At 50.8% G+C, this 13,326-nt stretch overlaps 5 protein-coding genes across 5 annotated transcripts; 2 read left to right on the top strand and 3 right to left on the bottom strand.

The window, feature by feature from the left end:
- Positions 1-334: 334 nt before the first annotated feature.
- Z518_04786 (uncharacterized protein) lies at positions 335-2,378 on the top strand (the record flags this gene model as incomplete). Its single annotated transcript, XM_013418492.1, has 3 exons — positions 335-880; positions 927-1,199; positions 1,251-2,378. 3 exons carry the CDS (start codon positions 335-337, stop codon positions 2,376-2,378), a joined length of 1,947 nt encoding a protein of 648 aa, XP_013273946.1.
- A 1,775-nt stretch (positions 2,379-4,153) lies between these two features.
- Positions 4,154-5,276, top strand: Z518_04785 (uncharacterized protein; the record flags this gene model as incomplete). Its single annotated transcript, XM_013418491.1, has 2 exons — positions 4,154-4,445; positions 4,654-5,276. The coding sequence occupies 2 exons, from the start codon at positions 4,154-4,156 to the stop codon at positions 5,274-5,276; spliced, it is 915 nt and encodes a 304-aa protein (XP_013273945.1).
- A 983-nt stretch (positions 5,277-6,259) lies between these two features.
- Positions 6,260-7,998, bottom strand: Z518_04784 (uncharacterized protein; the record flags this gene model as incomplete). Its single annotated transcript, XM_013418490.1, has 3 exons — positions 6,260-7,061; positions 7,114-7,577; positions 7,627-7,998. 3 exons carry the CDS (start codon positions 7,996-7,998, stop codon positions 6,260-6,262), a joined length of 1,638 nt encoding a protein of 545 aa, XP_013273944.1.
- A 438-nt stretch (positions 7,999-8,436) lies between these two features.
- Positions 8,437-9,791, bottom strand: Z518_04783 (uncharacterized protein; the record flags this gene model as incomplete). The annotated part of the gene is made up of 2 exons (XM_013418489.1): positions 8,437-9,394; positions 9,445-9,791. The coding sequence occupies 2 exons, from the start codon at positions 9,789-9,791 to the stop codon at positions 8,437-8,439; spliced, it is 1,305 nt and encodes a 434-aa protein (XP_013273943.1).
- Positions 9,792-10,841: 1,050 nt separating this feature from the next.
- On the bottom strand, positions 10,842-13,118 carry Z518_04782 (uncharacterized protein; the record flags this gene model as incomplete). Its single annotated transcript, XM_013418488.1, has 3 exons — positions 10,842-11,129; positions 11,185-12,807; positions 12,861-13,118. The coding sequence occupies 3 exons, from the start codon at positions 13,116-13,118 to the stop codon at positions 10,842-10,844; spliced, it is 2,169 nt and encodes a 722-aa protein (XP_013273942.1).
- Between the last annotated feature and the right edge of the window lie 208 nt (positions 13,119-13,326).

Raw genomic sequence — 13,326 nt, 5'->3', positions numbered from 1 at the left:
CAAAAAGGGGGAGGTCCGCATTGGCTGTAGCATTTGTTCCGGCGTATTCGTTTCATCCGGTATCTTTGCAATACCCTGTAGATCTTGCAGAAGGACACTTTTACATGGAATTTCATTTGATGGCCTACGACGGTCTTTGGAGTTCGCTTTTGTCCCCCGGTTCTACGCAAGGCTGTGACTTCGGTGTTGGCTTGCCCCTCCTCCATGCACGTGCTGCCAAGAGCGTTTCGTCACAAGTCGCCCGTGTCCCTTTCTCAGTCAGAGGACAATTGCCGCAGTCTTGAGAAAAGAGAATCAGAATTGGACTGATCAAGTTTGCTTCGCACGAAGAAGCATGGAAGCCACTTCGGCAAGGATGGCATCGAGGAACCAATTTGATGGGTTCTCTCCGCCTCGGTCGACCCTCCAACGGTTCATCTACAATGCTTGCGATCCCATAGCCAACCTGGAACCTAATCTGGCCTTGAACCTCGAGATCGTTGACCTGATAAATTCCAAGAAAGGCAATGCGCCTCGCGAGGCTGCAATCACGATTGTCCAACTGATCAACCATAGAAACCCCAATGTCTCCCTCCTGGCCTTGTCGCTACTTGACATCTGTGTCAAAAATTGCGGATATCCATTCCACCTTCAAATCAGCACCAAAGAATTTCTCAACGAGCTGGTCCGGCGTTTTCCCGAGCGGCCTCCTCCACGGCCCAGTCGAGTGCAGAACACGATCTTGGAAGCCATTGAAGAATGGCGCCAGACTATATGTCAAACGTCGAGGTACAAAGAAGACTTGGGTTTCATAAGAGATATGCATCGACTTTTGTTGTACAAAGGCTACATGTTCCCGGAGATTCGCAGAGAAGATGCCGCCGTGTTGAACCCGAGTGATGTATGGGAATGTGATCCAATCATTTGACCTCGGCTGACATGTATAGAATCTTCAATCTGCTGAGGAAATGGAGGAAGAAGATCGGGCGGCACAATCGGCTAAACTCCAAGAATTGATTCGACGAGGACGGCCCCAAGATTTACAAGAAGCGAATCGGCTCATGAAGGTCATGGCTGGTTACGATACGAGGCATAAGACGGATTACCGTGCGAAGGCAGCCGAAGAGGTTGCCAAAGTCCAACAAAAAGCCAAAATATTAGAGGAGATGCTTCAAAGTCACAAAGCAGGCGACAAGATTGGGGATGGAGATGTCTTCGAGGTAACCTTTCATTTCGGATATGTTTGGCTCAAACTTCTAACCGACCAATAGGAGCTCGCGGCAGCCCTCCAGAGCGCACATCCAAAGATTCAGAAAATGTGTGAAGAAGAGTCCGATGACGCCGAAGCAGTCGCCAAGTTGCTCGAAATCAACGACAGCATCCACAGAACGATCGAGAGATATAAGTTGATGAAAGCAGGCAACATCGAAGCGGCCAACAAGATCGAGAAGGGCACCTTGGGAACCACTACCGGCGTCGGTAAAAACGCCGCCAACGAACTATCATTAATCGATTTCGACCCAGAGCCTTCAGCCTCACCGACTGCTCAAGCGGTGTCCGATACCAATGGCTCTTTACTTGACACTGGAGCCGGTGCGCCGACGCAAGCCAAACCAAAGACTGTGGAAGACGATCTTTTGGGCCTCTCATTGGAGGACACCGGATCTGGGTCGCCGGGAGCTATTTCTCTTGGACCAAGTACCGTTTTCACGGCTCCTTCTGGCTCAATCTTTTCGAATGCTTCCCAACTGCCTACAAGCCAAACCCCGGTCTCTCAACCCTCGCCTAAACCCAATTACGACGCGTTCGCTTCCCTCACTAGTGCTCTGCCGCAGTCCAAACCGGCAAGTCCCCTCCCAATGTCCCAACCGCCGCGGCCATCCAGTCAAGCACCTGTTGACCCGTTCGCCGCTTTGGTCGCCTCCAGTTCTCGACCGTCAACGCCTTCACGTCAGGCCAATAACCTCCAGCCCATGACGACAAAGCCGGCTCCCACTTCCGCGCCCGCGGAAGACGAATGGATGTTCGAGTCGTCACTGCCGGAAACTCCGGTGGTGAAAGTACTCTCTTCATCTGTTGAAATCGAGTTCGAAGCTCGACGGGCATCAGGAGAAGCAGAAATTCAAATAACTGCCCGCTTTTCCAACGCGACTGATCAACGGATCACGGGATTGCATTTCCAGGTGGCTGTGGAGAAAATCTACTCTCTCCAACTGAAACCGCAGAGTGGGCGTGAGATGTCACCGCGATCACGACATGCTATCCAACAAGAAGTCCTGCTCAGGGGCGTTCCTGTAGGCAAAGGAAATGTAGTTAAGATGCGGTTTAAGGTGGCATACGAATTAAACGGCCAACCGCGAGAAGAACAGGGCAACGTGCCATCACTGGGAATCAGTTAGAGCGATGGGAAGTTCCACCATGCGATATTCCCCGGAAGAAGCGAGATGACTCACGAGTCAGAAGTGCGACAGCAGTAACTTGGTGTTGTGACGGCAATTGACATTCCCCTGACCATGGTTCAAAGCAACCGGAGTCCTTTTTCCAATCTCAACATGCTATGTTCTTATTTCTCCATCTCTTCCCAAACGGGTTAAGTTGTCGTGGAGTTTTGCATTTCAATCTTGGATCAGAGAGGCAGGAGAAATATGGCAAGTCGGGCTATCGAGGTGTGACGTAGAACAGAAATTTTTGACCTGGAATTGAAAGTCCCAGACGCGAGGCGGCAATAAAGGGCTGTGATGGACAGTGCCAGCTGATTCGCGACGATCAGTCGATCATCATAGGTACGGATGATAGATCTGTATCCGAAGGGGTTGGAGAGATCAGATTTCGCGGATGCCAGGAACTGATAAAGCGTGGGGAGATTATCAACCTGGGTTGCCGATCTTGTAGTGGGGGCGTGGGGCGAGGTCACTTTGATCCCACACTCCACGTCCACTAGCTGGCATTTTATTTCAAAATCATTCCAGGCTCTACCGGATTCCCAGAACCGACATTTTAAGGAGCCCCTTGGAACCCTGACGGTTGCTTTCGACTATGCTTTAACCTCAAGAGGTCATTCTGTGGGGCTAATTGTGAATCAATATTCCGTACCAGTTCCAAAATGAACAAGTTCTTCTTCATGTCAATGGTTCAACAGTAAAGATAACAGGTAAGTGGACCATTCCGTTTATGTTCCAGCTGAGGCTATGACTGCTAGGGCGAAAGCTGACCAATGCCTAAGATCGGAACATTTTGCTCTGCAGCATTTCCCCCTCTCGAACCTGAAACTATGGACATGGGTGAAAAAGAGGGACTCTTGCACATGTATCGCAACGAAGCCTGGGAAGAAATGGATCTTCCGGCATGAGACGAAGATCCAGGACTTAAGGAAGTCGCCCGGACACATACTTTCGATGGACGAATCAAGGAGCCGACGGAAATGGTTTACGAGAGGGGCAGGTACCGTTCATGATGCATGATTGCCAGGCGACCGCAGTCCCCGTCCAACTCTATTATCATCCCTTTACCGGTCGATTCGAGCCTGGTGGCCTCCAATTCGGCTGACCAAAGTGGTTCCTCTGCATGAAGATCTGTCTACGAGAGCTTTTTTTCGACACCATCTCCCGCCAACCTGAGCCATTATGTCCCGCGATCTTTGTTTCGATAACTCCACCTCCTTCATCTTTCTTCTTCCCCTATCTACGGAGCCTGGCACTTCATGGTTCCGTCTCGCTTCGGTTGGACTTTAGAGTACTGCTTCTCGCCGACTCACATGTTACACTTCACCACTTCTCGTATCTCCTCTTTATGTTGCCTCCACCTCAAATGATATCTCGTTTTGGTCCTGTTTATGCCATACGACAGTTCCAAATTATCATTCGACCGTTTTGCCATGCCAACGAGTATCGGGCCTTACCAGGGGATTCGCCACGATATAATTCGGCTTCCATTCCTTGAAGGTATCGGCAAGAAAATGAACTCCAAACTATTTGCTCCCAGCGACAGCACCCGTCTGGGCCCTTGAAACTGTTTAGAACTACTTTCACGCTATATCCACAAGCAGCAGTGTGGAACATTGCCACCATTACGCACTACTCCGGCTGCTAAGGCAATTAAAATGGATCGAATTCATGGTGAAAACCAGGAAAGGTTAGCCATACTTTAAAACATACCCTTCCTTCGCACTGACAACATGAGAAGAGCATATATTGTGGCGTCAAGAAGGAGTGATCGAAGTCTAGAGGCTCGGGTAGAATCAGTACGAAGAGCCTCAGAAATCCACCAACGTCGAACCGGCCGTTCTCTACGTGTGACGGAACAAGATATCATCAATGAGGAAATGTACGAAGAGGAGGACGATGATTTGCCATTACCGTATCATCGTCTCACGACGCACCTTCAAACTGAGTTTGGCCGATTTCAATCGACGATTGGCTGTTTATTTGACGAACCAAGTGGCAATGCGAAGCGCAATGGAACAGATGGTCCAGAACACCTATGCTCAGTACCCTAATGATCCCTATCAACAAAGACCAACGATGTTTCCATCACCCATGTTCCCTCGACAACAAAATATGACTTAATCACCTTCAACAGTGTATCGATCCGCCCCATATCTGCCTCCTCACCGACCCAACTTTCGACCAAACCACCACTGAACATTCTCGATGGCATCACTATGGACATCCCAAGACCCAACATCGCCTTCTGGATCCGTTCCACCAGGCCCATTTAATCATAGAAGGATGTCGACAACAGCATCACTTCAACATGGTGATATATCGACCGACCATCAAATCAGTACCGATGGTATGAAAATGGATTCCGAATACCTGAGGCGAACTCCGTTCACCATCTTCCCATCTGTTGGTGCCACTTCGTTCTCGCCTTTATGGGAAGACATGGGACCCTTCACAACATCACTACCACCCAGATGTCAACAGATGATCGCTCAGGCACCCGGCTTCGATCCCAATGAACCTGCCTACGCGATGCTCATACGTGGCTCTGACCAGTACGTGTCCAATCTATATGACCCATGGCAGGACATGCGTGGTGGTGTCAAAAGCATGCTTGGCCAGATCGTCAACGGCGCGCAGAACACCAACCCGGATTCAAAGCCCAAAACTATAGCTGCACATCCATCCCTTGGGCAAAACGACTACGACCAAAATGATCTTCCGACGGCTGGGTTGGACTTCAATTTCAGCCTGGAAAATAAAGGTCTAGATTTCGCCGGTGGGGGGGTGAATTGGCCCCTGGTTCAAATCAGATCACGTCTGCAGGAGAGGAATTCTTGGATCTTTTCGTCATAGATGGGAGCTGGGAGGATAGTGGGGAATTAGACACGTCAGGTTTCGGCGCTGCTAGGAACGCTGCCGGTGAGGCAGGATGAGACATCAACCACCTTGAAGACGGATGTTGATGAAGAGAAATATTCTGGATGGGAACGTGAAGGAATAAGGACCACGAGGACATTAAATCGAGTCCCTCTGATTCGCTCCTGGCGTTCTGGATTATAGAAAACGAGAATTTGTTCGAGGCTGGATCAAACAACCAATCCTCACTAAGTGTTTTGAAATATGCCCACGACAAAATCCGGAGGAAGACATGATTCAGGAAACCTCAACGAAAATGAATTTAATTGTCAACGACGTTTTGTCAACAACCCCTTTTTGGACAACTATGTCAAAAAATCATGTCCACACTTCCCGAGACGAAGAAAATCCGAATGAATTTTCAAATTGGCGAGCCGTGTTACGCGTTGCTACTTGGGCGCCAAACTCGATGACGTACCAGTTCGGGAGTAAGTTTATAACGCATTTTTCCATTCGTTGATACCGACACGAACGGCAGAGTGAATGATACTGTGCCTTAGCTGGAGGATACACAATATACCTGAGCATACCGGCAACGAGTCCTTTTGCTTTTGTGACAGACTAGTAGCTCGACCCCTTTCTTCCTCCGTACTTTCCCTTCCCTCGGGCAGAGTAGAAGATGCAAGACAAATTTCGATGAATCTGCAATGTAAACTTCAGGAGAGAAAAGTGAGCGCGCCAACTGACATGTATCTGTATCGATCAAACAACTTTCCTCGAATTCTTCTCAGATTGTATTTCGTTTTCGATTCTATGTATTATTTCTCGCCAAGTCGGGTATCCATACACATAACATACTCACCTCCTCATTCATATCTGTACCCGCGCCCTGACGTGGGAGCTTTGGTCTGTTTGCTTTTGTATCCAGAAGGGGAAATTCGAGTGTTCGAGTCCGTTGTGTTGCCTCCGGCTTCCGCTTCTCAACCCCTCGCACTTCCACTTGTCCCTGCTCCACTAGCTTCCCGGGGCAATTCCCCTGACGGCCTTAATGCCGATCCCTGGCCCGAAATCGACGGCCTGGATCCCAAATCAATGCTCTTCCTGACACTGCTGGAACTGCTTCTCCTCCTCCGCATGCGAATTTCACTGGGATCTGCGACATTCGTGAGTCCGCCTGCACGGGCAAAGAGGATCAGGATGTCAGTGAGACTGACGACGCCGACCAGGCGGCCGGAGATGCGAGCACCCGGGAGTGACGAGGCGGAGACGCTTGGTCCCGTTGGAGCGATGAAGGGCGCTTTTGGCGAGGGGTCGGCGACGGCGCTCGCGAGTGGTTCAACGGGGGTAGAGGCGACCAGGGGTGGAGTGCCGTGGTGTTGGCTGGAGCTGGAGGAGTGACTTGAGGTCGGAGCTAGAGTTGCTGTGTGTAAAGATGGAGTTGGAGGGCTAGAAGAACTGGGTGATACCGGTTCTGTAAGCCACATCCGGTGGGATTTGGTAGCGACAAGTTTCGCGACGGTGTGCGCGAGGGTAGAAAGCGGCGTGACATAGAAAACTGGAAAGGAATCCTTCCCTTCAACCATACCACGCGTGGAGAGAATGACAGTAATGAAGTGGATGCAAGTATTGCGGAGGAGTGGGAGTGAGGACGATTTGGTGAGTAATTTCACGTCAACATTCGAGATGTTGCCGATGACGTTGCGATTATGGTCGACGACCGGAAGGGAAGAAACCCCTTCGTCTAGGAGGAGGGTGAGCCCTTCGGCTAGCGGTCGATCGCCGCTGGATTCATGTGAGCATGACTGGAGATGGGGACAGAAAGGGAGAGACTTACTTGATGGCCACGACGTCGTGGGACCCAATCTTGAGATCTCGCAAGTGTTGTGTATAGAGTTGATCGAGAACGGGAAAGCATCTTCTATTCTCCCACAGGAATCTGATCAGCCGGCTCTGACTCAGGACACCGGTTGCTTCTTTGGTGGTTTCGTCAATCACCACAACACGATGGACACCTTTACCAAACGTCTCAATGGCCTTGAGCAAATCTGAGTTCTCGTCCAAGAACGTCAACGGTTCCTTTTTGCAGAGGTCTTTGATTTCGCCAAGATGTATAAGTTTTCCTTCTCGTGCGCGTCGAGCCAATTCCATAAAATCTTCAGCATGTTCGTCATCCGGTCTCCATAGGCCGACGACCAGGAGGAGATAGGCGTTGAGATCACGGTGGTCGAATGTTCCAATGACGGGCGATCCAGCCTTTTCGCGAATGAGCACCACTGGTGCACCGGATTCAATGAGAAGCTGTCAGCTGTCAATATCAAAGCCCAAAACTCAAGGAATCCCGTCTTACGTTGGTGGCTGCTTCCACTCCTGTGTCAATGTCGACAAACCTCAGGTCGTCGGGATTCACCAGCTCTTTGACCTTGACCGTGGTCCAGTCTCGTCCAGCAAACTTGGGATCGGGGTTCTTCATTGGAGGGTTGTCAATCAACTCCTGAACAGCTAATTGTGAAATGGAAGGTTGTCTCTGAGATCTTGGAGAAGGAGGATGGCCTCGCAGTTCATGGAAGCTCTGACGGTGTTGAGCCGCAGCGCTGGGCATGGAAGGAATTCGTAGCGAAGGGGTTCTTGTGGAGGGTGACTGAGCGTCCATGCTCGACCTTGATGACGCCGACGTAGATGGGGTAGAACTGTGCGGAGTCTCCCGGTTGGGCGTCGCCATATTGGCAAGCGTTTGAAAGGGGATTTGCGAGAATGGGATCAATGGGCTCGGTTCGAGATGGGGTCCAGCTCAGTTAGTCGCGGGGGCACACTGTGACGCATCCAATTGGGAAGAGTGAAGTCGTATGTATGGTGAGGTGACCAACAACCACGTCTGATCGAGGTCGATATAGAGGGAATGGACCGCGGGATGCCCTTGGATGTCAAGAGACTTTTTGTTTATGTCACAAGCCGAATCACCAGGCGGGCTTCTTACTTGGGTTTAGGCTAGAAAGCTGGAGCTGACGTCGATGCCGAGCCAGGCCCCATGACGGCTGTGGAAACAGGGTCATACCACACTCACGACCCCATTGTCAGAGAGCCAAGACGCTTCCGAAGTTATTCTATTTGTGTCCCGAGGACCGAATGAACCAGAATATCGCTTGCTTCATATCCGGTGTCAAGCCTGAAATTCACACAGCAAGTCTGCAACACTCTTTCCATTCGACCTCATCATTGGTCTCGTTTGGGGTCCTCGCTTCGGCGGAGGCGACAGTGTCCCTGGAGGAGCCAGCTCCCGGTTCCTTACTCTTTTGGCCTGGTCACGATTGCTGACTGGAGACCGTTTGGCCTTCTCCGCCCTAGCATGTGTCTTGAGATTCTCGAAGAATATCGTTCGCGTTGAGGGAAAGTCATCAACAATGTGCGACCATTGCCGGGGTGATCCGAGCCAGACTTCCAGCAAGGGTAATCTGTCTACCAGATTTGGCCGGCGGGCGTGGGCCAGGTTCCTGAAGAGCTCGATGCTGTCGTAGTAGCAGCCCGATACGGAGCCAAAGTGAAAATCCTGGTCGCCAATGATAGGACGCAGGCTTCTGGCACTCTTCTTCGCGTGTCTGGCATCCCAACCGGCCGCGATGGAAAGACTTTCCCAGTCTCCCCGATTTCTTTGATGCATTCGTGGGCAATCCGTCACAATGATGTGGCATAACGATGGGAAGCGGTCGACGTATTTAAAAATCCAACCGGATAGATTCTCTTGCCAACCAAGTAAAATCACTCGGAGATGTTGAAATGCCTGGCCAGACGCGGCCAGTTCCGCCCACGCCCGCATCATCCGTTCGTCATATCGCGAGGAAATGTCGTCGATGGTAATTTGTCCATCAGAGAGGTCAAGAATTGCTAGATTGGTTATGGTATGAATTGACAAGAAATCACTCGTAGCCATCTGCTTTGGTGAAACACGCAGGCACGTCAACCAATTGTTTCCGGGAGACGTGATGCCAGTATAATATTCCGAAACAGGTTGCAAGAGCTGTTTGATCTCCAAGAGATATCTGTATTCCCTTTGACCAAACTCTTCTGCGTCGGGATATGCCGAAGCCAGAGTCCTCCACACATGGAAGCTTTCTCTCCGCCTGTCTCGAAGGGTCAGCGTGAACGACCCAATTGAATGCTCGCTTCGTACATGGACAACACATCATTCCAGACTCTCTGCGCCATGGCCCAGGGTATATGAGTAAAATGATCCGCATTTAGCACCCTGAATTCGAGAGCAATTTTGATTATTGCCATCTCAGCCAGTGAGCGAGCACCCGCTCCATTTCGAGGTGGCTTCTTGACCAGAGCGGGCGTTTTGGGCTCCCCGATCCAGTCAGAGTACTGCTTCCTGTTGAGGGGTACTTCTATCTCCGAGAATACTTGGCCAGATTCAGAGTCAAACTTGTGATCTCTTGTTGGCCTTGAATATCCCAAGCTGGGTTTATGCGAGGGAGCTTTTCGTCTCGATAGAGCAATAGCTGACTTCATCGCCATTCTCGAAACCCAGGACCCTTCTCATTGAACGCTGGCGACACACGGTGTCAAGTCTGTTGAAATCCGCGTGCAATTCCAAATAGATTTAATATCTCAACAATCACAACCAGGTCTTAACAGCTTCGTCATGGCTATCAAAGATTCTTTCCCCATTCTACTTGAATCGCCGTAATTCACAGTGGAAGACGAAGGCTGCTGAGTCCTCATTGTTTCCCAGATCTCTCTAATATGGTACTAGCTAGAAACGTGCTAGTGTATTTACGAGACGATGATTAACAACCCAGTGTTCCAATCATCCTCGATCTCGTAGAGATATTTGATGTCTTACCCGACGCCGCAAAATTCCGCTTCTTATACTATCGACGGTTTGATGAGAAAGGCAAGTCCTGGACTGTGGAGAGAAAAGCATCATCTCCTTAACAGACGTGCTGTATTGACGACTCTTCTACTGCATATCTTTTTATTTGCTTTGTGGTCTGCCTACAGCAATCCCGCGCTTGCTAAGGACCTCGATTGATACCGCTGTCTTTGACATGGTCTTCCACGTTGAGGACCTCAAGAACGGAGCCGCAGGTGAACAAGGGCCCTAGGATCGTTGAGCCATACCGAGGCGACGCCTCCCGTCCTGTAGCCGGGTGTTGCAGTTCATCTTTGCCAAGCGATATTTCCCGCCTCCTCTCCCCCCAACACAATGACCAGCAGTTCGAGAGCTTCTCGGAGATCAAACTCGTGACCCCTCAGTTTTAGATTGGGGGACCGGCAGAGCACCTGCAAAAATTACCAGCTCATGAATCAAGTCAAAGGTTGCTCTGAGATGGAAATATCCTTAATTATCATCTCGCTTTCAGCTATTCGGTTGGGGCTCCTCGGGGAGCACCGGTAGTCAAAAAGGCAACTTTTTATAAACTCGAGCTTCGTAGCAATGTTGCTAAAGAGTAATATGGTCAGCGCCGAAAAATAGAATAGTCATTTCTCATGACCAAATAGCAACTCCTTGAGCCAATGAGGGGTGTTGTCGGCGAGTAGCTCTCTCCTTTCGATCGTCCTCTTTTACCAGAATCCACTGGACCTGACAAATCTCTCTTGGTGCTCCTTCAAACTTGCCCAGTGTACCAGTTCTTCCTCTTCGATCTCTTCCGCCGTCCGCAGAAGTCCCCCCGTGCCCGCATCAGCCACCCCTCGGAAACGGGCGGGACCTAATCTTTCCAGCTTCGACAAAATACCGAGGAAGGTGTCGAGGTATTTGTTGACGCCCTCCGAGTCGAGCGTCGGCATAACGCTCATTCTGGCACGCTTGGTTTCAAGTAAAGTCGAGGCGACAGTTCGAATTTTGTTACACTGCATGTAAGAGTCAGTATTAATTCCACTTGGCCATATGATGTGTTGAGCTTACAAAGCTCATCCCATTGGGCTCCATGTTGACTTGATTGATGCTCTTGAGCAGAAGCGCCATATCACGAACAATATCTTCTCGCTCCACGGCCATCATTTGTTCTCCAGCATCCATCATACTGTCGCTAGGGGTCCGACCAGCCACCTGTCGGTAACTGTGCTCCATTCCGGTCGTCATGATTCCCGCGGTCGGAGAAGAACTGGTTCTCGACTTGTCGGAAGGGAGGGTCAACTTATCGCGGTCGACGATTTCGTACAAGTTCCAAAAACGCTCGACGAGGTATGATCTGGACGACAGTTGCGTGGCGTAGATATTGGCCTTTTGGATCTCAAATTGGATGGCTCGCTTGGAGTAGGGCAGTGGTAAAGATCCACGGGCACTGCCTGGTGTCGCGCTTGGATCAGTCTCACCTCCTTCACGATCATGGAAGAGATGAGAGTATGCTGAGATGTCGGCTTGCGTGGGGGGCCACTCGCCGAACCCGTTGGCAGGATTTAACTGCAGTTCTTTTGGGGCATCTCGAGTGGCGTCCTTGACATTTTGCAAGGCTCGGCGAATGATTTGACGCTGGCGATCCCAGTCGTAGACGGTGTTTGCGCCAAAGGCCATTTCCAAGGCGGCCAGGAAGTGAAAAGCCCGAAAGACTTTGACATTAAGATTGAATCCTACCATTTCCGAGACCACTCCACGAGGCTGGGGAAAAACCTGAGACTCTGTGATGTATTCATCGTCCACTTCGAGAGGCAGAGGCGGAAGCATTTCGGCATGTGACACTGGGGGCATTAACAGATCGCCCTCAGCTTCGTCCAGTTGACGGGCCGACATGGCGCCAACGAATAACAACCAGAAAAGCCGACGACCAGATTCTTGATAGACGTGGTCGACGGGTGGCGGTCGGTTGGTATCAACCGGGGAAAATAATCCTCCGGGCGGAGCTGAGGTTGGTCGATGAATCTCTGGTCGATGGAAATTGAACTCCCTCATTATGATGGTGCATTCTCCCAGATAAAGACGCATGCGGGGAATGTCTAGAACGTAGCCAGCAGCGAGTCCGGTCAAATAACTCGCGATCCCATCGTAGAGGCTCATCGGCCTGTCCATATATCCGAGACCTCGGGCCTCGACGAAGACTTGATGACATCTGTCGATCAAAGCACCCGCATTGGGAAATTGTGCTCTTGCTTGTTCCGAGGTGAATAATTGTCGTGGTCGGCGTGGAAATGAGGCCACCAGACATTCCACCATAGCAGCCACCAAAGACAAGAAGTTATGGTTGGTCCGGTCCTCTCTGGCCTCAAAAGATCTCCGGAATGTGGGCTCGTGTGGAAGAGGTATCAAGGGATGGATGTAAATGAAATAATCATCTAATAAAACTTTCAAGGTAGGCAAATCGCATATGGATTCGGCGGACAGAGGGGCAGGGCCAGACAGAGCGGCGAGGCTATATGCGGCATCGTGGGTTGGTGAACCTCTTGAACCTTCAAAGCCCCCTCCTTCGAGTTTCTGTCTCTTGATGGCTTCGGCATGTCTGTTGGGAGGCCCACGACGTCGACTGGGACGATCAAAGGTGCATGGAATATCGAGGGCAGCGCATGATTTGCATGGTGGACCGGTCTCGTCACACTGAAATATACATCAGCTTGTGTCGCGACGATGTCATGATGAGGTGCACTCACCTTAACTTTTCGCACACTGCAACTGTCACAAGCCTTCCTCAGACGAACCTTGGGTTCTGATGACCCAGAACCTTGAGATTTCGAGTGATCATTTGGATGAGCTTCAGGTCCGGAGCGAGGGACGGGTAGAGAAACCTCGAACTGATGAGGATAGGCTGATGGGATCTGGTACGCCGTAGGATCCTCGTATTTGTAGGCATTGCCTGCGTCCTGGGGCTGAGAGGATGCGTAAGAACCTGTGGGAGAGATTGACGACATTGAGAACAATTCCTATCTCCGTGTCTCGGTATGCAACAAGTCAAGGACGACGACGGGTGAACGTCGGCACATTTGGAGCGTGAGTTGGTACGGTTCGGGGGGAAGGTTTAGATGTGGAGGCGGGGAGGTGGGATGCGAGACACAAAACCTGCCCCGTAGTCGCTTGCACTCGGCACTTGCGCGAGTTTCTTCTGTCGGTTCGGGGAGG

This window comes from Rhinocladiella mackenziei (assembly GCF_000835555.1).
Source record: "Rhinocladiella mackenziei CBS 650.93 unplaced genomic scaffold supercont1.3, whole genome shotgun sequence".
Taxonomy (NCBI): domain Eukaryota; kingdom Fungi; phylum Ascomycota; class Eurotiomycetes; order Chaetothyriales; family Herpotrichiellaceae; genus Rhinocladiella; species Rhinocladiella mackenziei.
The sequence above is the reverse complement of the archived record's forward strand: the minus strand, read 5'-3'. Positions and strand labels throughout refer to the sequence as shown.